Consider the following 22,216-nt stretch of genomic DNA (forward strand, 5'->3'; position numbering starts at 1 on the left):
TCTTTGTCACCGGGTAAAAGCAATTTAAAGAGAAATCATTTTATTCATCTTCGAGAACAAGTTTCTTAAGAAATATAGTACGTCTCCACTCTGTTCTGTTTACCAGGTTTTTTCCAGCTTTCTCTTTTGCATATTTTGCAGACATTGCTTGGCAGCTGCCATGTATTCAATTTATTTAAGTGCAAACCAATACAAGTCAACATGGACTTGCACTTCCTGTTCAGTTAATTTCTGAAATTTTTCTGGAGATTTCGTACTATTGTTCTTTATATCAGGATTGCACACTCTGCATGATGACTTGATTACAATGCCAACTGGACTCATACCATGTTGAATTAAAATAACATAATCCCAGACAACCAACCCACTTTTAAGAAAACCCTTTGGGCATTCAATGTGGTGTGTCGGCCCATTGCACTGCCAGGGGTGGCCTGTTTAGTGCCATGCTATTAATAGTGTCAGATTAAAAGGGCATCAACAGAGGGGGTTAGTACACTACAGTATGTAGCTCTGCCTTCAGACCCTTTGGGGTTAAAACATTTTTTTCAGACAAAATCATCAAACATATGGCACAGCACTGCCCCATCCAACACCAAAAACAGCTATTCAAACCCTACCTTTAGGTTCAATAAACCTCCCCAATCTTATTAAAAACACCAAGCTCTCTTTACTGTAGAGATGGACTGATGAAAAACACTATTCCCAGCTGCCAGTAGATGGCAATATTTTACTGAGGACTGAAGCATGCCATTGGTTACCCAGAGAGAGGTGGAGAACAGGTGAGCCATGCAACATAAACAGCAGGCAGATTAGCAGAGGGTGAGCACATGCAAGAGGAAGAGAAAGAGGGGCAGCCAAAAACATGTGTATGAACAACACCTATAGAGGGGAAGGAAAAACACAAAGACAGGAAATACAAAATAGGAAAAACAGAATGAAATGACAGGGTGATTGGTACAGTGCAATACAAACAATTTAAACATCAAAGAAACACATTTTGATTTTAAACATCATCACAACATTAAATTAATGAAATCTTAACCCACAGGAGAACCAATGAAAAGGGGTTTTTAATTTGGGGTATGCACAATTAAAGTAACACCTGTGCTTTTCAAAATAAAGTGTCTCCTGTAGGTATAGACTTCAGTGTTAAGAATTGAAATGAAGACAAAGTGAGACTGAAAACATCATAGATAATCAATCAAGCACTGTTTTATAATTAATGAAGGCTGGTGTCGCAGAGAAATTAATAGACAAGAGAATTTTAATACTTAAATCAGATATGAAACATGCAGACATGCAGATTTCAATGAGGTTTTCAGTTTGAATGAAACACAAACCAAAGAGAGTGGATGTGTTTCTCTCATTTTCTATGCAAATAATATGCTTGTTAGTCAAAATTTACTGTTTGCATATCCACTGCAGGACAAGTAGGAGCAAAAGTCACTCTAAAAAATGGTCATGTGTGATTTAACATGTAATTGTGAACTTCCACACCTGGAATCCATGAACAATTTTTATCACACATTACAGCTTTTTTCAATTTTATTTATTTATTTATTTTTATATATATCTATTTTAAAAGTATTATTAAAAGTATTATAGCATTATGGAATTATATAAAATAACAAATTACTCAAATATCAAATATACCCAGATCTTACCCGGATCAATTTAAACTTTTTAATAAAATGGAAATTTTTCCAATTCAGATCTCTCTCAATTTAATTCTACATTTGTGTGTTTTATGGCTTAATATTAGGAGTTAAATTAACACTGCACAAGCAAATAATTTCATGCATTTTCCACACGGTTTCTGACACACTGTTACCTCCCTGGCAAGTAGCCTGTGTGTTAGCTGGCACAGCATGGTCATACTTCGTTGTGTGACACTGTACAGAGAGCGGGTGGGCTGGCTGGAGCTGGAGCAGAGACCAAGATACCTAACATGACTAATGGGTTTGAGGTCGCTTCAGTTTTGATTTGGATGTGAAGCAACATGTAAATCTGAGGCCAAATAATCAACAGTCAATGAACATACTTGTTGTCTACAGTGATTGATTGACAAGTGACTGGTCTGTGGCAGTGAATGGGAAATAAAACATTAACTAATGTAGAGACAAAGGGTCAAATTATATTACAATTTAATTTAGTACATAGTTTTGGGAAGAGGTTATTTATATGATCCAAAAACTCTTACAAGATTTTTGAACAAAAAATATTTTTATTCCTATATATTTATTCCATGCATACTCACTGGATCTTATTTTGTGAGCAAAAGAGTACATATTTAATGATACATGTATATTGCAAGCAAAGATACGTATTGCTCTGAAGTAGAAAAAGCAATAAGCCAAATACTGATGTCTGGATTAAAAGTATGGCAGATTGCATGGGATTGGAAAAATTATCCAAAAATACACAAAAAAATAAAACTAAAACAATAACACACTTTGGACTGCAAACTGCATTTTTCCAATGGCACAGTTGTGGAGAGTTGTACAGACTTTCTGGTGTTATTAGATGGTTTTGATATGTTGGTGAGCTGACCTGATGAAGCTTATTACCTGCAGCATTTCACTAATGGTGAGCATATGTTTGTGATTCAGGAAGTTCTCTGGGCTGCCTCTAACTTCTCTCAGGACTTAGCACTTGCTTTTAGCAGTAAAACAATTTGCTAATTACTCTTAGACCAAAAACTTAGTAGCTTTAAATTTAGGACTGACATGCCCTTTATTTTTTTAGGAGTTTCATCTAACTCTAAAAATGGTTCTCATATGTTCTACTAGTCAGTTTGAAAGAAGAAAAAAAAAAAGAAAAAAAGCTTTGATTAGTGACTTTACAACGAAAGAATGTTCTTTCTCAACAAGCGTCCACCTTGCTGAGGTGTAGCTTAGCACACAGCTAATCCCTGTGTCCTGACATCTGTGTGGGAACACAATGGTAAACAGAAGTTTCCAAAATTTCCCCCTAAAGAAGCATAATTCAGCACCACAAATGGGAGACTATATTTCTAACAATATTCAAGCATAAGGTATCTCTACCACCACATTAAAAAAAAAAACATTTCCCTGCAGTGGATATGTTGAGTAAATCTGACCACTGGCGAGCACTGAAGGAAAGCAGAGGATCTGTCAACATCACCAGTGTTAGAGAGCTTGGGTGAAAAAGGAGCCCCTCTGTGACCCATCCTGGAGGAGGGTGAGAGACAGAGAGGAGGAATAAGTATGTTAAAACACTAGAGCTTATTCTAAGTATGAACCTGTTGAAAACGACCCTGCGGAGTTGGGCCTTAATATTGCGCAGCAGCTCCAACTTGAGGAGGTTCTGACACAGGCAATAGGTGCACCTGTTGCAGGCACACATGCAGCGGAGGCGGGCGTGGCTGCGGAAAGACACACAAAAATGCGTGTATTCACCACCATACAAAGACAACACGAACCACAGAACACAAACATAGGAGGAGGAGGAGGCCAGAGCTGGCTGGATAAAACCCTCAACCATGTTTAGCCACTAGACTAGATGAAAGCAGGACCTACTTCTCTGAGCTGAAACCTGCACTGCAGCCATTTACCTCCACCTCCACAACTGGTACTTTATTCAAAGATTAGACAATAAATCATCTAGACAAGCTAGCAACATCTATGATGAACTTTCAAAGGCTAAAGCTTAGAGGAAAAACGCAACGAAATAAAGGGAGAGGAAAACTACAAAGAACGAAGGGAACAGTCACCACAGCAGAGGAAAGGTCTGGGAACACAAAACCTCTCAAAATCTGTTTTTGTCTGACAGCTGCAATCGCTCTGTGACCAATTCCCCACTGCATAAACTAAAACCAGTTCATGAACAAAAAGCTTCAGATTTTAGATTGGTCTGTAGGTTTAGGCTAGTCTTAATTTTACGCTTCGATTAATCCAAGGTAAGACATTGAAGTCACAGAAATGAAAGACTGACAGCCTAAAAATTGAGCCACCTGATCCACAGGCTTTCTTTAGGCTAAGAATCTAACAATCAGTGACACCTGACCCAGTGCCACCGAAAGTTTTTAGAGGCCGCAGTAACCTGTTGGAGATATCCAGCAGTGAGGACATTGTCAATTTTTTTCAATTGTCCAGGAAATATCCTGAGCCTACCTGATGAGTTCCCAAGCCACATATTTTATTATTGTGTTACACTCTTCACTGAAATGCCCCAGTACAATGTCATTGTAATAACTTAAGTATGAAGTATGTTTCAATATTTAAATTCAACATTTAAAAAGCAATTGAGGGTGGAAGGTGTGTGCTGCCAGCTGATAGCTTAAACAACTCACTTCTGAATCATCCATTTGGTGTTTGAGCCAGAACTCACCCTCCAAAAGTAGATTGGTTTACTCCTTGTTGAGTACTTAAACTCAAACCCTACAGCGCAGCAGATCCAATTGTATGAGAATCTAAACAGGATTTCTGGCCTGCTAAAATGACATTTAGTGGACATGTCCCATTGAGTGCTAATTAATCTACTCAGAGATCTAATCTGATCAGAGAGCTTTGAGGGGATAAGACACTCACTGGGTCAATTAAGTCAAAGGATTGACCTCACTGAATTTCAGGCAGGGACTTGCATGATTGCACACACACATACACACAGGTACAACTTACAAGAGGACATAAAAGATCTGCAATACAGTGTGCGTTTCAATTGTTTTGGGTGTTAGGTAGAGAAGTATGGAAACTAAAGTCCTCATCTACTGAGTCCAGTGGGTAGCTGATTTCAGAAAAGATCTTAAAGGGCAACATGTGACTGCATGTCCTGATACATACAGTACATCCAGGAAAGAGGAGTGGATAGGCACATGTAGGAAAAGACAGGCATGGTACATAAGGATGCAGGACTAAGAGGTGTAGAGGGTGAAGCCACAGAGATATTTAATACTCACGGATACATGGCCATGGTGGTGAGTCTCGTGTAGATGTCTTTGTTGGGTGTTTCGGTCATGTTGCATGTGAATGGCTGGGGTGGGTGAAGCTTGTGCTTACGGCAGAACTCATGCGGTGAAAGGCTGTAGTGCTGCCGTACTTCGTGCAGGTCCGACTTGGCAGCAATCACCACACATGGCGTCTTGCTGTCAATGAAGTATTGCTGCCAAACACAAACATTCAGTGTTTAGACTGTGTAAAGCCGACCTTCAGTGCTTCCTATAAACATTTTTCTTGTCCACTGAAACATACGTCATCTACACACCTTGTACACTTTGGCGCAGTATTCAAAAGAGCGTGGACTGTTGATGTCATACACCAGGCAGACCACGTCACAGGCTAAGTCCGCCTCTGACAGGAAGTCAAAATCTGGCATCACTTCGTGAAGCTTTTAGTGTGCAGACAATACAGGGAACAGAAAGAGAGGGACAGATGGACGGATTAACATTCTGCAGAGTACTAATACACAGTTAAGTGTAACACAAAAAGATTATGTAACAGTAATCCCAAGAACAGATGATTAGATGATTCCTGAGTGAATGGATCTCACCAGCAGGTACTTCTCCTGACCATAAACATAGGTTGTGCTGATGGCATAAAGGGACTTGTGGTCTTCTCTGATCCGCCTCTGTCGCTGTGGGAGAAAATAAACAAGGTCAATTACAAACACAAATCAGGGCTATTTACATGTTCATGAGCTGGTGCCTTCAACTGTGTGTGCTTTTCCCAGCAATATTCTTAAAATCTACTTTCCAAACTACATAATGACTCATCATCCCCTTAAATTTGCATATTCTGTTATGAGAGCAATTTTAAAATTTTACTTGATAATTGTAAAATGCTGACCACGTTAAAGCCATCCCCTTGAGGCTGAGTATATTATAAGGCATGTCTAGAAAGAAGATTGAAGTTACCACTCTAAAAATTTCAAGTTTAAAAGGAGTTTAAAATGACTTTCATCAGTGATTTCCAACGAACCTGCAGATTCCTGCCTAGGAAAGCTTGGAGGAAGCCGCTCTTCCCACTGCCTCGCGCCCCCAAGACGTTGCAGCGGAAGACGCTGCGCTGGGTCTGTTTCTTCTGCAGATCAATGCGCTTGTTGCGTGTCACTGAAAAAACAGGGATGGCAAGAATATACAATGAACAATGGAAACATATAGTATTAATCATGCATTCGGTTTTAACAAACATTTGATAAAAAGTAAAGCTAACAGCCAGTTTAAAGACAGAAAACATAACTGAAGAAGAAAGAAAGTAAGACAGGTAGTGAGCAGTGAGACTTTAATTTTCACTGTAATGTGTCAATTAATATATATTACTTGCTTTTGTGAGACAAACAGCACCAAAGAGTTTAATGTAACTAAAATCTCTCACCTGTAATGGCAGCTGCTTGGGACTCCTGTTCATAGATGATGGAGTAGCCCAGGTAACCCAAATACTCTAAACTACGCTGTACATCCAGATATGTTGTTAACCTACCACAGAAAACACACAAGTCATCATAAGTCCAGCGGCATTAGATTTACATGAGTAAGATGTTAAAGCACGAAGTCTGTCCTACAGTGAAAGTATTTAGGTTGTATAAAACTAAAATAGGTACGTGTGTACGTGTATTAATAGATATGTTCCACACTCACGTCCACTGCGAGAGGTATCCCTGGTATGTGATCCAGCCTTGATCGTTTGTGCAAACCGTGTTGTTGACATCCGGGCCCCATGGCATGTAGGGAAACACTTTGAACAGGTCCTTCACCTCATCTGGCGACAGCGCACAATCTCTGTCCTGGATCATGCAAAGTGCACACAAACCCCAGACATAATCTTAAATAGATTATCTTTGGAAAAGTGAAATGCATGAGTAAGCACAGAGAGCCAAATCATTTTCAAAGATAACATGATTTGTTTAATCACCTGGAACACAATCGCATTACCAAACAAAAACATTTAAAAAAATTAAAACGATCCACATGTATGTTCAACAACATGGAAACATGAGAAGTCTGACCACTCACTTTGTCATGCTTGTCAAACACACTCTGAAGGAAGAGGTAAGCGTTGTGATTAAGCTCTGTGGTGCAGTCTCCGGGGACCTTTAACCTGGAATAAACAGAAGGACACAAACATTGATTTAACAGAGAGCTTTGAAGCACTAACTGAGATTTCTGATGCTGCCTTCAATGGTGACAGAGAGAGACACAATGTGCTTGAATCACTTCAGGCCATAAAGATAAGCACACTATTTCAGTAGAGGAAAAGAACTGACATGACAATTATCAACTGTGATCAACATGAAGTCATTTTAAAAAGACACCAATACAGCTACAAATGTTTTTCCTTCCATTACATGTCAAAATGTCTTCTGTGAAAAAGTCCTATTGAGTTTTGCAAATTGCATTTTTTTTAATACAATCTATTTTATTTATTTGTGCATTTTCATTGGCCAGGAGTCTTGATGAACAAGCAGGTATGAATGGATTTTATAAAAGAGCTGCAAAAATTGTTTTATTCCTTTTCAAGCCACAAACTGGTTCTGGTTTTATCTTCTCAAATGTGAGGATTTAAATATTTCCTTTATCGTACATGACTGTAAACTGAATTCCTGAATACATCTCCACTTGTTGACTTTCTTGGTATACAAACAATATCAGACACCTACTGTATATTATGTTGCTTAGCGGTAGCATAAAGTTTTGTTATGCTGTGCAAAAAAAAAAAACCCCAAAAAAAAACAACTTCTCATTAACACTCATAACATCCAAGCAGTACGATCATCAATCAGGACACTGTGTTGATTTAACAAAAAGAAACTACCTTTTCCCTGTCTCCACTCTACCTTAAAAATTCATAAATTCCACAAAATAATCTTGGGACTTACAGGGGGAACAGATATTCCTGTGTGAGCTCCAGGTCATCGTCATAACCAAACCTCCTCAGCACAGTCCAGGTGGTCTCGTGTCGACCTCGCTGTATGAAGAGCGTGTGCAGAAACAGGAAGCCTGCAATAAAGAGCCAATGAGACAAAAGCCAGCATTCAAAAACTGATAAATACGTGACAATGATATTCACCGTCATAAAATAATGGACTGAAATGGACATGAGAGGGGATAAGTAATAAAAAGGGAGGAGGGAGTAAAGGAGAAAACAGAGTGTCTCACCTTTGAGTGTGAGTCCGTTGTCCTTGACTCCATCTGTCATGTTCCTCCTGACCACATTCTTCACATCCTCTAAGGCCTGGGGCGCCAGTGGTGTATTGAAACACGTTTTCTATATATACACACACACGACAAGCGATACAATGAGCTAAAAGAAGGTTCACTGATAGTTGGCATTGGAAGGCTGTTGGCTTTTTTTCAGATTTGCCTCATGTCTAAACCTGCCTTCCCAAACCAGTCTAGCCATTTTGCCCACTGATTATACTACACAGCTTAATGAACACCTTCACAAGTTTGGACATCACAAATATGGTGTTCACAGTGACACTATAAAGTGGAAAACATTACCTGGAAGAAGTTGAGCTCAGTGTCATTAAGGACGCCGTCATTGTCCAGATCAGACACTTTAAAGATTCTAGTTAAAGCCTTAATGCAAGAAGGCTTCAGCTGTAATACAGAATAAATGCATTAATTTACATGTACTTCTATAATGCAAACACATTTAAATTTTGGCAGACCAACTTTACAGTTTCTGTTTTCTCTCTCATGATGAATTTGATAAAACACATCACAAATCACATGCCAATCTGATACCCTCTTAGTACAAATCTGTATATCTCGCTCACTGGAACACAAGTAACATGAAGCCAGTGGTTTCTGTGTGTTATGTGGAGTAGTAGACTCGTATTATTATGTTCACATGATCAATTTCCTTCCGTCTTTTGACTGACTGCAGGTCCTCATGTGCAGCAGCGTTGAGTGTCAAATTTGTTGAGCTACTGTTGGACACATAGAGAGCATGCCCATCTTTATACTGAGTTGTGTTAAGGCAACTACACTCCATATTTGTTTCCTATTTGGGCCCTACACACACAAACACACACAGACACACACACTATTATAACTTCCTAATAAACTGCCTATAATACTGCATTGGGAGTAATTCAAAACAGGCCTTCTCCACATAACATTTTGACAGGTGTTTATAATAAAAATTAATGATGGCTGAATTGCATTTAGCTGCTTGAGTATCAAGCTCTGGTTTAAAATGGAACACAGGCATTTCTATGACCTGTCCTAATATCTGCCATGAAAAAGGTCTATTGTACATGGTGGCTCACTGTCACACACTCATGACTCACTGGGACACAAGAATCTTACTGTAGCTTATGTTATTATTAACATCTATGTTTTTCCTCCCATGACCAGTTGAAATGCTGTCTCTGCATCTACTGTATAGAGCTCACCTCCTTCTCCTCTGGGCAGTACAGGGGTCCTGTCGGGTGAAGAACGGCCTTCTGGGCGTAATAAAACAGCTCAGAGATGTTCTTCAGGTTTTTGGCAGAGCACTGAGGAAACAGGACACATGTGTGTTTCAATGACCTGGAGCAAAATCATCAGGAAATGTCAAATTGATTCACAGGATTTCTACTATTTTTTTTCCCATTTGATTCTACTTCACAAATTCCCATAAAACTACAATATTTAGTTACAACTGTAAGTTGTACTGTATTTACTTGAGTATTTTAATTCTAAGTTACTTTATATTTTTATTCTACTACATTTCAGAGGCAGTAGTTAGTCGTTACTTTGCAGATGAAAAATTTAAAACCCTATTATGCTCATGTAAAACACAATGCATTTTTATACAGCAAATTAAACAAATAAAAAAAATAACCCTACTGCAGCCAACATTACATTACAACATTATAACATTAAAATACAGTCACTGACAGAGCTCACTTTGGCTGCAGAGTGAGTACTTTTACTTTTATACTTTAAGTACATTTTCCCTACTTTTACTGCTACTTATATAAAAGATTTTAATATTCCTTTCATCACGGGTAAAAAAATAAAGAATAAACTCAAAATGAGAAGAGAAGCAGGACATACAACCACCTCTGGGCATAGTTTAACACTGACCCAGCAGTGAATCACTGGTAGGTAGGTAGGTTGACACACTGGTATCGGTTGCTGTGTTACTGTCCCAAACTGTGTTCACTGTGTATGTGCCTTCCCTCACGTCCTCCTCATGTCCTTCTTTTAACCCTGTAACTAATCCAGCCGAGGAGGGGGCGTGACTGAGCCGTCTCATGCATGCGACAGAGGGAAATTTGAATTGAATAGCAACGCAGAGAGAGGCCAGCATCTTCAATGACAGCCATGCCTTTTAACATACTCAGTCTATCAAGTCAGCAGGCCATGGCCTTGGAGCGCAGGGTTCAGTAATATAAATCTATTACTGACTCTGCCAGTGTAAGTGGAGTGAGGAGCTGGACTGCAGTCCAAGCGGCAGCTGGGGGCTGATCTGTCCTGCACACAGCCATCCTCACCCTGACAGTCACAGCTAGTATTGGATTTTCAATCAGCATTTCATGTTTCATTTGTTACTTCATCGCTCTCAAGTGCCTCATAACTCTGACATTTAACAGCCCCGCCTCAGTGGATCCGAAATATTGTTGCATGGGTGTGTGTGTGTGTGTGTATATTTTGCATTGATCTCTTACCTCTACACAGGTCTCAATATCCTGGTATTGATTCATGATTGGCAGGATGGTCTCCATGCTGCTGTGTTCCACTAGGTCTGACTTGTTCCCCACAAGGATCAGTGGTACCCTGCCATTTAGTAAAACCATTTATTACTACATTAAAGAGCTGCAACAATTATGTGATCGATAGAAAATTAATGCAACTAATTTGATGCTAGATTTATTGTTTGGCCCACTTCTTTTCATCCAAAAATCATCCTCTGCCTCTGATTGCAACTTCTTCCACTTGTCCACTTGCCAGTTTTATCTGTTTTCTATCACTGCAAACTGAATCTCTTTAGGTTTTGGACAAAACAAAACATTTGATACCGTCAACAAAGACTCTGGGAAAATGTGATGAGCATTTATCACTGTTTTCTGACATTTTATACACCAGAAAATCAACTGATTACTTAAGTACTGATGACAATAATGGTTAGTTACATCCCAACTCCATTATATTTGCATAATATTGTGGATTAGCTTCAATCACCTTGATATATGGTTTACGATCATTATCAAAGGCAGCAACAGGACAAGTGATTCTATATTTCATTCAGTATGCCATGCAGTTAACTAAGTATTAACTTTATGTACAGCCCTGTTTTAACAGGCTTAAAGCAACAACCCAGAATAATATCACCACTCTACAGTTTGCATCTGTCTTTGTGGCTGGAAAAACAACATTGCAAAAACTGTCAGCTAATGTGCCACAGACCTCCAAGAGCAACTAAAAGTCAGATCAGCAGCTGCACATTATACCATCTCAACATGATAATTAGATTGCAGACGTAGTGCCACCAGCATTGCTGACGCGACTTGCAGGGAAGACATACACACAAACACACATCTATTAAAGTGGCATGAACACACCTGCTATCTTTGTCCGTTCTGTCATTTATGAGGGGAATCCAGTGGCTTGTCACCTAGACGAGGAAAGCATAACATCAAACACTGTAGCTGGGCCAAACATTCATTACAAACACTAAGTAAGATGACAGGCATATGGAGTGTCCTGTTTCAAATTCTGGACATACTACAGTTACATATTTGATTAATTACCCCGACCATGCTCACCTTTTCAATTGACTTCTTGTTGTTGACTGAATAAACTATGCAGATAACATTTGCCTATAAAGACAAAAGAGTAGTATTAGCTTGGGATGCACATAAGACATAAAGCGAGCATTGACATTATGTGACCAAATGAGAGTAAGAATTAAGTCAAACTAACCTTGGATATTTCTTGATACAGCTGCTCGTCTGACTGTTCTGCTTCTAAAAGATATCAAAAATGCACATCAGTATAGTGTTTTACGTGTTATCCAGCCTTCATCAATTTATCATTAGTAATATGGAAAGGGAATTATCTGTAATCATCTGTCATGATATCCATGGTGTGTGTGTGTGCGTGTGTGCGTGTAGTGTAGTGGGGTAGGGTTTACCTGAGTAGTCCACAATGTGTGTGGGCACCCTCTCTGGGGTGACGTCAGCTGGGATGGTGATCTCCTCAGCTCGGAGAGGAACCTGGAAGACAGAAGAAAATCAATGATCCTTTAGATGACAACTAGCAAGACTCTGTCTTGTATTTTCAACATTTTACCCTCATTACTCTGACATCTCTGAAGAGCAGTCAGCCAAATCTACAATATTAACTGTCCAACCTAAATATACATTGAGGATGTGTTTGTAAGCTTCACAGCTACCAGGATGGTTTCTACCATGGTCTGTTGATACATACCTCATCGGGAAACTCTTCACTGACCAGAGACATAATCAGTGATGTCTTCCCCACTTTGGCTGCACACAGGAAAAGGGCAAAGAAAAAACATCTTATTGTGTATTGTGTTGAGTGACAGGGAACAGATAAAAGTAGCTGAAGAGCAGCAGCCATGAGTCCCAGGTTTCAAACATACACCCAATAAATTCAAGCACAAAACAAAGCCACAATACAAGGAGGAGAAACAGAATGTGCAATTACACATACAAAAATTGGTCAAAGTGTTGACCTAATATTTCAACAGGTGCATTACAACAGCTTTCCATAGTTTCTTTTGTTGCACTGGAAAATACAGAGCCTTTACACTAAGGACACTATTGTTTGATTTCAGAAATTACAAATTCGATATGTACATGCACATTCAAGCCAGAAAATGAGCAAACAATAAGACACAAACAAACAGCTCGTACACTGCAGTGGTGCTTGAAATGTCACTGGCTGTTCGGCGCAATAAATAAGTGAAAATTGGAGTCCTGCACTGTGTGAGCTGTTCCTATTTCAGTAATTACCCTACATTTTTACTAGATACTAATGGTGTGCCACCACAACAAAATATACCCCAATCACTAAATAAGTAAATCTTATTACAAGCTCCCTCAGGGAACTGGCCCTTATTCTTACGTCTTGTAGATCAAACAATTACGTAAAGAAATAGTCAACAGATTAAATCAATATGGAAAAAAAATCATAATAATAATTGCAGCCCTTGGCTGCACTGCCACTAGTGTCAGTGTCTTAACAGGATAGCTAAGTCACCTGACAAACTGTACTCTACTGAACTTCACAACACTGAAGTTGGCACGTAGCATTTTGGCTGCACCTCTCTCAGGAATAGTCAGTACCTATCAACTCGCCTCATGTGGCGATGTAGGCCATCCTGCATAGCCACAACTGAAATATAAATAGTCCTAACAACACATGTTCTTTACAGAGAACAAATACACCAGATTAAACACAGTTAGACGTGACTGGACTGTTTGCCTTATTGGCATAATTCTGCTCTCACTCCAGCAATAAAAAAGGTCAATATTATGATCTCAAACTAATGACCAATAATTTTATACAGTCATCGCTGTGCCAGCTAGATCTGAAACGATTAATCAATCAACAGGAAACTTAATCAGCAACTATTCTGATAATCGATCAAGCATTTAAGTTAATTATTAAAACACAATCTGAAACATTCTCTTGTTCCAGTTTCTCAATTAAGAGGATTAGCTGCATTTCTTTATCTTATTTGATAGCAATCTATATATCTTTGGGGTTTTTATCACTGATCAAACAAAACAAGGAATGTGAAGGCATCACCTTGGGCTTTTAGAAAATGTGATGTGAGAAATTGCAGCTTTTCACTTTTTTCTGACATTTGAAAGACCAAATCCTTCATGAAGAAAACAATCAACAAATTAATCAATGATGACAATGATAATTTTCTGCAGGCCCAGTTCTAATTATACTTGCATTTTATACTGCAGAATAAAATTTTATTTGCTATCATATATTTTTCCATTGCACTTTTTCTTCCTGTTGATTTTTGTTATATTAGGTATTCCTCTACAGCCTAGTCAAGTCCAATATAGCAGCCCTGCAGTAAATACGACCTTCTTAATGCTTATCACATTTGGTTTTTGAAAGAGAACCACTTAGCCAGTTACACCAGGGATTTTCATATCATTATATGTAAAACCACTGTTTGTGGCTGCCTCATCCTCAGGTTATGTCTGGTTATGGGAGGCAGTAGGCTGAATGTTTGGACATGACAGCACATGGAAACACTGGTGAGATATCGTTTAGCTATTATGAACCATGTGATTTATACTTAACTGGATACCAACACCGGGCACTTGACGTGAAAAGCACCAGATAATTATTCTCCTCAGATTTTATTTATTATTATTTACTATGAATGACTTTGCGAAGACTGTCCCGCTGAATTTCTCGGCCTCTCGGTTCAAATATTATCACAGTTAGATTCATTCACTTCGTCTGCTAGCAGTAGCATTAGCTCACTCACTTTCACTAGCATGTCAGCTAATAAAGCATTCAACCGCCTCGGGATAAAGGACAGCTGCTACTTACGTTCTCCTACAAGTAGTATCCTCACGTCCTTCCTCATGTTGGAGCTTTGTTTCCTCTACAGAAAAGGGAGAGTTTTTATTCTTTCATGTAGTCCCCCTCCAGCAGTTTACCTAACCGTCGGGCCTGCGCACTCGCGTCCTGCCGCTGTCAAACTCCCGGCGCCTTTGTAGGACAAAACGGACGGACAGTTTTCGGATGCTGCTTCGTGCTTTCTATGCGCTTTCGTCTCAACTTGTGACTTCTCGGCTCGGCAGATATGCAATTTAAAAAGTCGTCTGCGGCACATGTGTCTGTAATTTCATGTTAATCACGCTCTTTTTGGCGCTTACTTCTTAGCATTTCGCAATGGATGTTTCATGGGCATGCCCGACCTCCAGTACCCGGCAACTACGGCAAGCAGTACAGGTCAAATTTCACATGACATTTCAAAACGCGTTATCTGGTCCTTCTTCCTCTTTGGTGTTTATTGACACTTTGCACACTTGCTTAGAGGTGCATTACCGCCACCGACTGTACTGAAGGTGGAACAGGCGATTGCTATTTTTTTCTATTGGTAGAAAAAGAAATTAATTAAAATTGACTATTCACTCATAAATAAATCTTCCCTAGAGTCACTAAGCTGGTAACATGTACATAAATAATAATAAACCCTCATTCATCACGAAAGCACCAAAGTTAAAAACCATGTTACAGTAACACAATTCTGATTTATTATTCAATAAAATTCCAAGTGTTGCTGAAGTCATGTATGCTAAAAATGACATGTACAAAAGCTGTTAGTGTGCACATGTAAAAACCTGATGTCACAAATGGAAGTGAGAGAAAAGTCTGTAATTCAAAAACTGGGAAAGCAATTTTAACGAACATGCTATTAACTTAAGTGTAATCTATGAATCAAACCACACACGTTATTTACAAAACAATTTATTTATTTTTCTGGGTAGAATATCACAAAACCTGTTCACTCCCAAATGTAAAATTATATGCTTATTCATTAGGAAATTTAAAATATAAAAAATTAAGGTACATCATAAAAATAGTATAATAATATGCAGTTATTGTAGCCTTTTTTTCTGTTACTATATGACAGTGTTTATCTAGTGAAAGGAGTGCATATTTGGTCATAAGAGTGATTTTACATAATGATAGTACTTTCTGAAGTGTGTGATTTAGCATCAGATCCTGTGTCAGTTCAAGTCAGTATATGAAAGTTAATCCACAGATGTTTTACTATCACACAAGGATGAGAGTCCGTAAGTCAGTACTGGGAGCAACATGGTGAACAAGTAAGTCACTGTTCATCTGTTGTGCTGCAATAGTTTAGCCACTTTCAGTCACTTGTGTTTTCAAACGCTGCGTTCTCCTCACCATCATCCTGTGGATACACCTCTCTGCAGCTCATCGTTTATACCTTATGTTGGCTTCAACTGGAATGAGAAACAAGAAGATCAGAGTGGGGTCGTACATAAACATAATGCAATGGTTGAGTGGTTAAGTATGACGACTTCCTGTGGTGCTGTGCACAGTTTAATGCAAGCATGAACACATATGAGAGTACAGATGCATGTTCCCACTGCAGCAGGTTTACTGCGTTACCTGGACTAACTTTGAAGAGTAAAACCTGGAGCAGGTAGCAGGTAGATGCTTTTTATCAGGCACCACCTCTTTATGAATGGCAGTATTGGTCTAGCGGCTGGTATACCACTTTTGGCCAGACTGAAATATCTCAACAACTACTAGATGGATTGCCCTAAAATTATGAACAGAAATCTGTGGTCCCCAGAGGATGAGTCTTTGTTCCTCCTGAATTTTTGTTATTACCATGGTTTTTTTCTCTAGCACAGGTTGACATTTTTGTTTTTTAGTGAAATCCCTTGACAGCTATTGGATTTACTGGAAGAAGATTTGGTCCAGAAATTCATGTTCCCTTCAGGATGAATTAGATTGAATTTGATGCTCCCTTGACTGTCCAATTTGTGCACCCAGCAGCTCAATGCTATCATATATCCAATGACATATAGTTGTACAGAATTCTTTCAAGATGGTTTATCATAATGTCTCTGGTGATCCACTGATTTTTCCTCTATCACCACCATGAGTTTGACCTTTGTGGTTTTATGTGAAATCTTTCAACACCTATTGGATGGATTACCATGAATTTTGGAACAGACATTCATGTCCCCCTCAGGATGAATTGTTATAACTTTGGTGAACCCTTTACTTTTCAACTAGCACCAAAATCAGTTTTATATTCATGCACCATGCTAAATAGGAACCATAAATATAAAACTGTCATCTTGTGAATCCTGTCAAGTGAAAGACTATAATCACACAGGAAGCTGTATTTCTCTTCAGGCGCGAGGCACAGACACCATCAGTTAAAGGAAGAGCAAAACCTAGAATCTGTCAGGAGGATTACATTATTCTGTTTGTTTAATTTACTTTACAAAATACTGAATGAAGATAGTTCAGTTTATGCTGAGCTGTTTAATACTGTTATTGTGTTTGACATGGCTAAAGTTGAGACATGTTCAACTGGGAACACAAAGGGGTTTAATGCCAACTGGACAGATCCAAAAATGTATGAAATCAAAGCTTTTCAAAAGGTTACATTTCTGAGATTCAAGGCATCACATGACAGGAATCGCTACGTGTGTTTGTGCTGGTGTGAATATGAAAACCACTTGCGTATCTGTGCACTGTATATTGTTCACGTTTGCAGTATTTTCTAGCCGTACTTACTGGTATAATCCTGTGGTGCCATGGGTCTGGACAGGACCTGTCTGAGGGCATCCAGCCACTCTCTCTGCTCCCTCTCCTGCTCGCACGTGAAGACAAACTGTCGCTCGGGCGTCTCCACCATAACACCACACTTCCACTTGTTTCCCCGAGCGTGCTTTGGGACGCACTCCTTCACAGAGTAACCGTTGCTCTCTGTGCCTATGAAAATGACTCCTAACTCTTCGGCATCCTACATTCATAATGATGGGAACACATAAACAGTCAAACATAACGGTGGCGCTTGAGAAACATCATTACAGCAGCAATGCACGGCATGGGTTAGAATGAGAGGAGGATTCGTCCTTACCAGCTGGCCTTTGAAGTAGAGCAACTTCCTGTTTTGAGAATCCAAAATAAACCATCTCTTTTTGAAACTCTCCTTTTGCTGTTAAAAACCACATTTAATGTAAATAAAATTACAGTATATATTTAAACATTTTCTGCTCAAGCTCCATTTCCCCAATTCCTTTATCTTTCTTGTAAAGAATGTCATTCAAATGTGTGCGTGTGTGTGTTAAGAGGAACAGAAACACACATTCAAATGTACTGTTCAGGCATACTGCTGCCATAAATAAGTCTTTTGGTGAACTCAGCGCCTAGCTCTATGCATGCATAAGTCAAAGTAGCAGTTGGGTGCCGACAGATAAATGTAATGAATCAATAACAAATAAATAAATGTACAAATAAGTTATATGTAACTGGATGTGTGTTTTTTGACAACTTACCAATGGCCCTGTCTTTTCCATGTAGCCCTCTTTGAGGTATTTTCTTGTTATCTTTGGTATCAGCTGGCAAAGAGATGTAAAGGTAAAACGTGTGTAAAGCTTATAAACATAAAAGCGAAAGGAGGCAAGTTTCTGCTCTTATTGCTGTTGGACCTGCTGAAAGTAAAAAGTTCAATGCATTAACTATGAATAAACTGCTATTTTTTTCAACTACTTAGTGTGTATTTAGAGAGCATCAACATCCAAGGAAAGATGACTATGACCAAACATTTTCTCATTTCAGTTTGATGCTTACCTCTTCATCGCTTCCAGTCGGGTACGCTGTCTTCAGGTATGCATAGCGAGCCGCACGAATGGCGTTGTACCACGTGACTATTTCCTAGAGCAGAAGAAGAGACCCTGAGCTTCTCCACAGCCCACAAGCTACCGTATGACAATCACTATAAAAACCTGCTGGGTTACTGCTATTTATACTTTGGATGCCGTCCCACCTCAGGACTCTCGTGATAAACATAGAGGTTCCTGGTGTGATTGTCGTCTTGGTAGGTGATCTGCAGCCCATGAGGATGACCAATCTTCTCTGGCTGAAAGGTGGCGTTCAGGTCCTTGATGGGGATTACAGCTTTAGGGCCTTTGGACTCCTAGATCACAAACATAAACATAGAATTAGCATGCTGCTCTTTGTTCCTTTATTCTTAGCCATGCTAGCAGCATGTGTTTCATGTGTCAACATCTATCTCAAGAACTGTTGGATAGATTGCCATGAAACTTGGTGTGTTTTTTGTTTGTTTGTTTTTTTTTTTGTCTAAACTAATTACAGAGGGAAGAGATCAAAACAAATCAGTGCACATGCCTTTATATCACACGAATATAATATTAATTTTAACTCCACATCTTGTAGTAATAAGGAATTTAATTGTTTCAAGAGGACATACAGTGTAGTTCAACTGTGACGGCACTGCGGGGAACTCACATTTTCCTTGTTGAAGTAAGTTAGGGTAAATTCTCTCTCTGACAGCACAAACTTCCTCTTCAGAAACTGCGTGTTCTCTTTTCCTTTCTTCCACAGCATTCCCTCATAGAAACCTGGTATCAATCCAACAAAATCTACAGAGTCACAGGTGCTTCAGTGAACGCAGATCTCACTCAGAAATGAAGTTATTTTGGTTACAAAGCACAACGGTTTTTGCAAAGATTGACTCTTTCATTGTACAAAGAACAGACTTTTTTTTCCACAGTTCTGAATGTGTTTGAGGAACCATCTTGTTTGTATTTGTTTTACACCAACAGACTAATAAAGATTTATGTCCTGCAGTAGACGTGCGCTTTAAAAAACAGTTAAAATTTCACCTGTGGTATATGAAAGTGGTGGATACTTGGTTTCTCCTGTGAATTCCATCCTTTCGTATTTAGCCCGGATCCACTGCTCTCTCAGGACTCTGGGTTTCAAGGGCGAAACAAAATATTCTTAGACAGGCAAAACATAAGCTGTCACGAAACGATTCATTAAGCTTCAATCTGGCATAAGAAATTCATCCATATTCCACTTCCACAATCAGTGTCAACATCCTGGAGAAGTACTTACAGATGGTCATTTTGTTGGGGCTGATAGTAGTACGGTGGAACAGCTTTTTCATACGAAGCCTGAGCATTGGTGTTGCCTTCGGATTCCATGAACTTCACAGAGTCCCAAGAAGACACACAGAAAAGATTACACACCGCCAAGTCGTCCTTTCACCTGAAGAACTTATGTGTTTTTGCCGTAGCAATAATAACAGAGGTGGGAACATGGTAAGCAGCCCGTACCTCCACCAGCTCATCCTCCCAGAAGTCCAGCTTTATGGATTTGACCCGGCTGGACAGGCTGCGATGGATGCCAGAGCAGTTCAGACACACAAACACACCCAGCTTGTAGCATGCCCAGTCTGGATCTGAGGTGTGCAAAGGAGGAGGGATGATACTGCTTAATTACACAGTCCCAATCTTTTTGGTTTGTGAGAGACAAGCAGTGTGTGGTTGGCCTCTTGTCATGTTTCCATTGTCGCAGTTGTTTTAAGATTCATTTCCTTCTCTAAAGCTCTGCAATGGTTTCATTTAAAGTTTTGTTTGCGTGCCAAAGAGATAAAATTGTACAATACTTCAAAAAGTCAAAAAAATAGGAATAGAGTACCATAACTTTGTTTTACTTCACTCCTACACCATGAATCATCTGAGAACCAGTCAGAGCTCCATCACAACCAGCTACAACACATTGTTCCAACACTATTACTCTACTAATGACATATATATACTGTATTTATAATAATACTGAAGTTATAGGGGCCAGTTTCTTCAGGAGTATTTTTTACTTTTGATACTCTGAACACATTTAGTTGATAATTCTTCTGTACTTGTAATGGTATTTTAATGCAGGACTTTTACCTACAGAAAGTAAGGGTTATTTCTTCCACCACTGGAGTGATTCGCTACATAAATGACAAGCTATACAAGAATGACCTGTGCCATACAGGCATTGAATACATGACTGCACCAGGGAACAGTTGAGATTTGCGCTCTGGTTTTTATAAATCCTGTCTGCTGCTACCTATTCATTCGCACTATATGTATGTTGGATGTTTTTAATGAAGTGTAAAGTGTTGCGTTGTGCGTAATGTATTTTTATTGTAGGCTACTTTGGGAGAAGCCAAAAACAGTTTTCCACTGAGGTGGATAATACAATAAATCCTAACGCTATTAAATTGTAGTCCATCATTAAACCTGAGTCTATCACCCGAGTTATCTTTACAGTCCTGTGTCCAATAATAACCTTTAATGTAGGAACCACAGATAAAATTTATGTAAAAGTCATGAAGCTTAACAATCAAACAATTGTAACCTATGAATGCTGGTGTCTCATAATCTGACAGACACGTAACTTACCTGGCGCGCGGCAGTCAGCGCACCGTCTGTTTCCCGGCCGCTTCACCAGTTCCAGTAAAATCTTTTTGTTTCGCTCACAGTTTGACATTTCGGCACAAAGTCAGGGTCCCTTCTCATACGATGATAAATCTCGCTGTCGAAACTAAACATGGCGGGCACATACTTTTACACGCGGCGAAAAACAACGGAACAAAGTCTTAAAGTGAAACTTGCGACAGATGTTACAATGTTGGATGTTACAAGATGTGTATAAGAGACAGTATCCAACCTGCACACACCACATGGCAGACAGACTATAAATGTTGTGGATCTCTTTGTCACCGGGTAAAAGCAATTTAAAGAGAAATCATTTTATTCATCTTCGAGAACAAGTTTCTTAAGAAATATAGTACGTCTCCACTCTGTTCTGTTTACCAGGTTTTTTCCAGCTTTCTCTTTTGCATATTTTGCAGACATTGCTTGGCAGCTGCCATGTATTCAATTTATTTAAGTGCAAACCAATACAAGTCAACATGGACTTGCACTTCCTGTTCAGTTAATTTCTGAAATTTTTCTGGAGATTTCGTACTATTGTTCTTTATATCAGGATTGCACACTCTGCATGATGACTTGATTACAATGCCAACTGGACTCATACCATGTTGAATTAAAATAACATAATCCCAGACAACCAACCCACTTTTAAGAAAACCCTTTGGGCATTCAATGTGGTGTGTCGGCCCATTGCACTGCCAGGGGTGGCCTGTTTAGTGCCATGCTATTAATAGTGTCAGATTAAAAGGGCATCAACAGAGGGGGTTAGTACACTACAGTATGTAGCTCTGCCTTCAGACCCTTTGGGGTTAAAACATTTTTTTCAGACAAAATCATCAAACATATGGCACAGCACTGCCCCATCCAACACCAAAAACAGCTATTCAAACCCTACCTTTAGGTTCAATAAACCTCCCCAATCTTATTAAAAACACCAAGCTCTCTTTACTGTAGAGATGGACTGATGAAAAACACTATTCCCAGCTGCCAGTAGATGGCAATATTTTACTGAGGACTGAAGCATGCCATTGGTTACCCAGAGAGAGGTGGAGAACAGGTGAGCCATGCAACATAAACAGCAGGCAGATTAGCAGAGGGTGAGCACATGCAAGAGGAAGAGAAAGAGGGGCAGCCAAAAACATGTGTATGAACAACACCTATAGAGGGGAAGGAAAAACACAAAGACAGGAAATACAAAATAGGAAAAACAGAATGAAATGACAGGGTGATTGGTACAGTGCAATACAAACAATTTAAACAT

At 39.2% G+C, this 22,216-nt stretch overlaps 2 protein-coding genes across 6 annotated transcripts in view; both read right to left on the bottom strand.

Moving 5' to 3' along the window:
• The window catches only part of rhot1a (ras homolog family member T1a), a 17,768-nt gene extending 2,891 nt beyond the window's left edge, over window positions 1-14,877 (bottom strand). The window contains exons 1-20 of one of the 4 annotated variants that reach the window (XM_087170692.1): window positions 14,498-14,877; window positions 12,380-12,438; window positions 12,084-12,165; window positions 11,873-11,916; window positions 11,716-11,769; window positions 11,512-11,564; window positions 10,618-10,726; window positions 9,358-9,459; window positions 8,459-8,557; window positions 8,114-8,222; window positions 7,834-7,954; window positions 6,971-7,055; window positions 6,596-6,741; window positions 6,333-6,433; window positions 5,937-6,067; window positions 5,509-5,592; window positions 5,224-5,346; window positions 4,919-5,121; window positions 3,263-3,385; window positions 1,724-1,922 (exon numbers count right to left, since the gene is read on the bottom strand). In XM_087170692.1, coding sequence (XP_087026818.1) covers window positions 1,766-1,922; window positions 3,263-3,385; window positions 4,919-5,121; window positions 5,224-5,346; window positions 5,509-5,592; window positions 5,937-6,067; window positions 6,333-6,433; window positions 6,596-6,741; window positions 6,971-7,055; window positions 7,834-7,954; window positions 8,114-8,222; window positions 8,459-8,557; window positions 9,358-9,459; window positions 10,618-10,726; window positions 11,512-11,564; window positions 11,716-11,769; window positions 11,873-11,916; window positions 12,084-12,165; window positions 12,380-12,438; window positions 14,498-14,534 — 2,022 coding nt within the window. In that variant the 5' untranslated portion in view covers window positions 14,535-14,877 and the 3' untranslated portion in view covers window positions 1,724-1,765. Of the gene's footprint in view, window positions 1-1,723; window positions 1,923-3,262; window positions 3,386-4,918; window positions 5,122-5,223; window positions 5,347-5,508; window positions 5,593-5,936; window positions 6,068-6,332; window positions 6,434-6,595; window positions 6,742-6,970; window positions 7,056-7,833; window positions 7,955-8,113; window positions 8,223-8,458; window positions 8,558-9,357; window positions 9,460-10,617; window positions 10,727-11,511; window positions 11,565-11,715; window positions 11,770-11,872; window positions 11,917-12,083; window positions 12,166-12,379; window positions 12,439-14,497 lie in introns of those variants that run through there. The other 3 variants (XM_023395129.2, XM_023395131.2, XM_023395132.2) reach the window with 3 other exon arrangements.
• Window positions 14,878-15,405: 528 nt separating this feature from the next.
• adap2 (ArfGAP with dual PH domains 2) lies at window positions 15,406-21,158 on the bottom strand. 2 transcript variants are annotated; one of them, XM_023395165.2, is made up of 11 exons: window positions 20,923-21,158; window positions 19,810-19,934; window positions 19,589-19,680; window positions 19,354-19,442; window positions 18,977-19,089; window positions 18,495-18,644; window positions 18,299-18,382; window positions 18,004-18,066; window positions 17,586-17,663; window positions 17,240-17,468; window positions 15,406-15,924 (listed from the first exon to the last, which is right to left on the bottom strand). In XM_023395165.2, exons 1-11 carry the CDS (start codon window positions 21,008-21,010, stop codon window positions 15,896-15,898), a joined length of 1,140 nt encoding a protein of 379 aa, XP_023250933.1. In that variant the 5' UTR covers window positions 21,011-21,158; the 3' UTR covers window positions 15,406-15,895. The 2 variants fall into 2 exon arrangements, with proteins under 2 accessions (XP_023250933.1, XP_023250932.1); XM_023395164.2 differs by having other exon boundaries at window positions 18,977-19,110.
• Between the last annotated feature and the right edge of the window lie 1,058 nt (window positions 21,159-22,216).

The sequence above is a fragment of the Seriola lalandi genome, unplaced genomic scaffold, assembly GCF_002814215.2.
Source record: "Seriola lalandi dorsalis isolate HSWRI2012SDOR001 ecotype SW California unplaced genomic scaffold, Sedor1 jcf7180002054958, whole genome shotgun sequence".
Classification (NCBI taxonomy): domain Eukaryota; kingdom Metazoa; phylum Chordata; class Actinopteri; order Carangiformes; family Carangidae; genus Seriola; species Seriola lalandi.

Coding starts and splice junctions, on each gene's coding strand:
- adap2 (XM_023395164.2), bottom strand. CDS start 21,010: ATGTCAAACTGTGAGCGAAACAAAAAGATTTTACTGGAACTGGTGAAG. Junction 18,383..18,494: donor TTTATCACGAGAGTCCTGAG/GTGGGACGGCAT, acceptor CTTCTGCTCTAG/GAAATAGTCACGTGGTACAA. Junction 17,664..18,003: donor TGGAAAAGACAGGGCCATTG/GTAAGTTGTCAA, acceptor GGTTTTTAACAG/CAAAAGGAGAGTTTCAAAAA.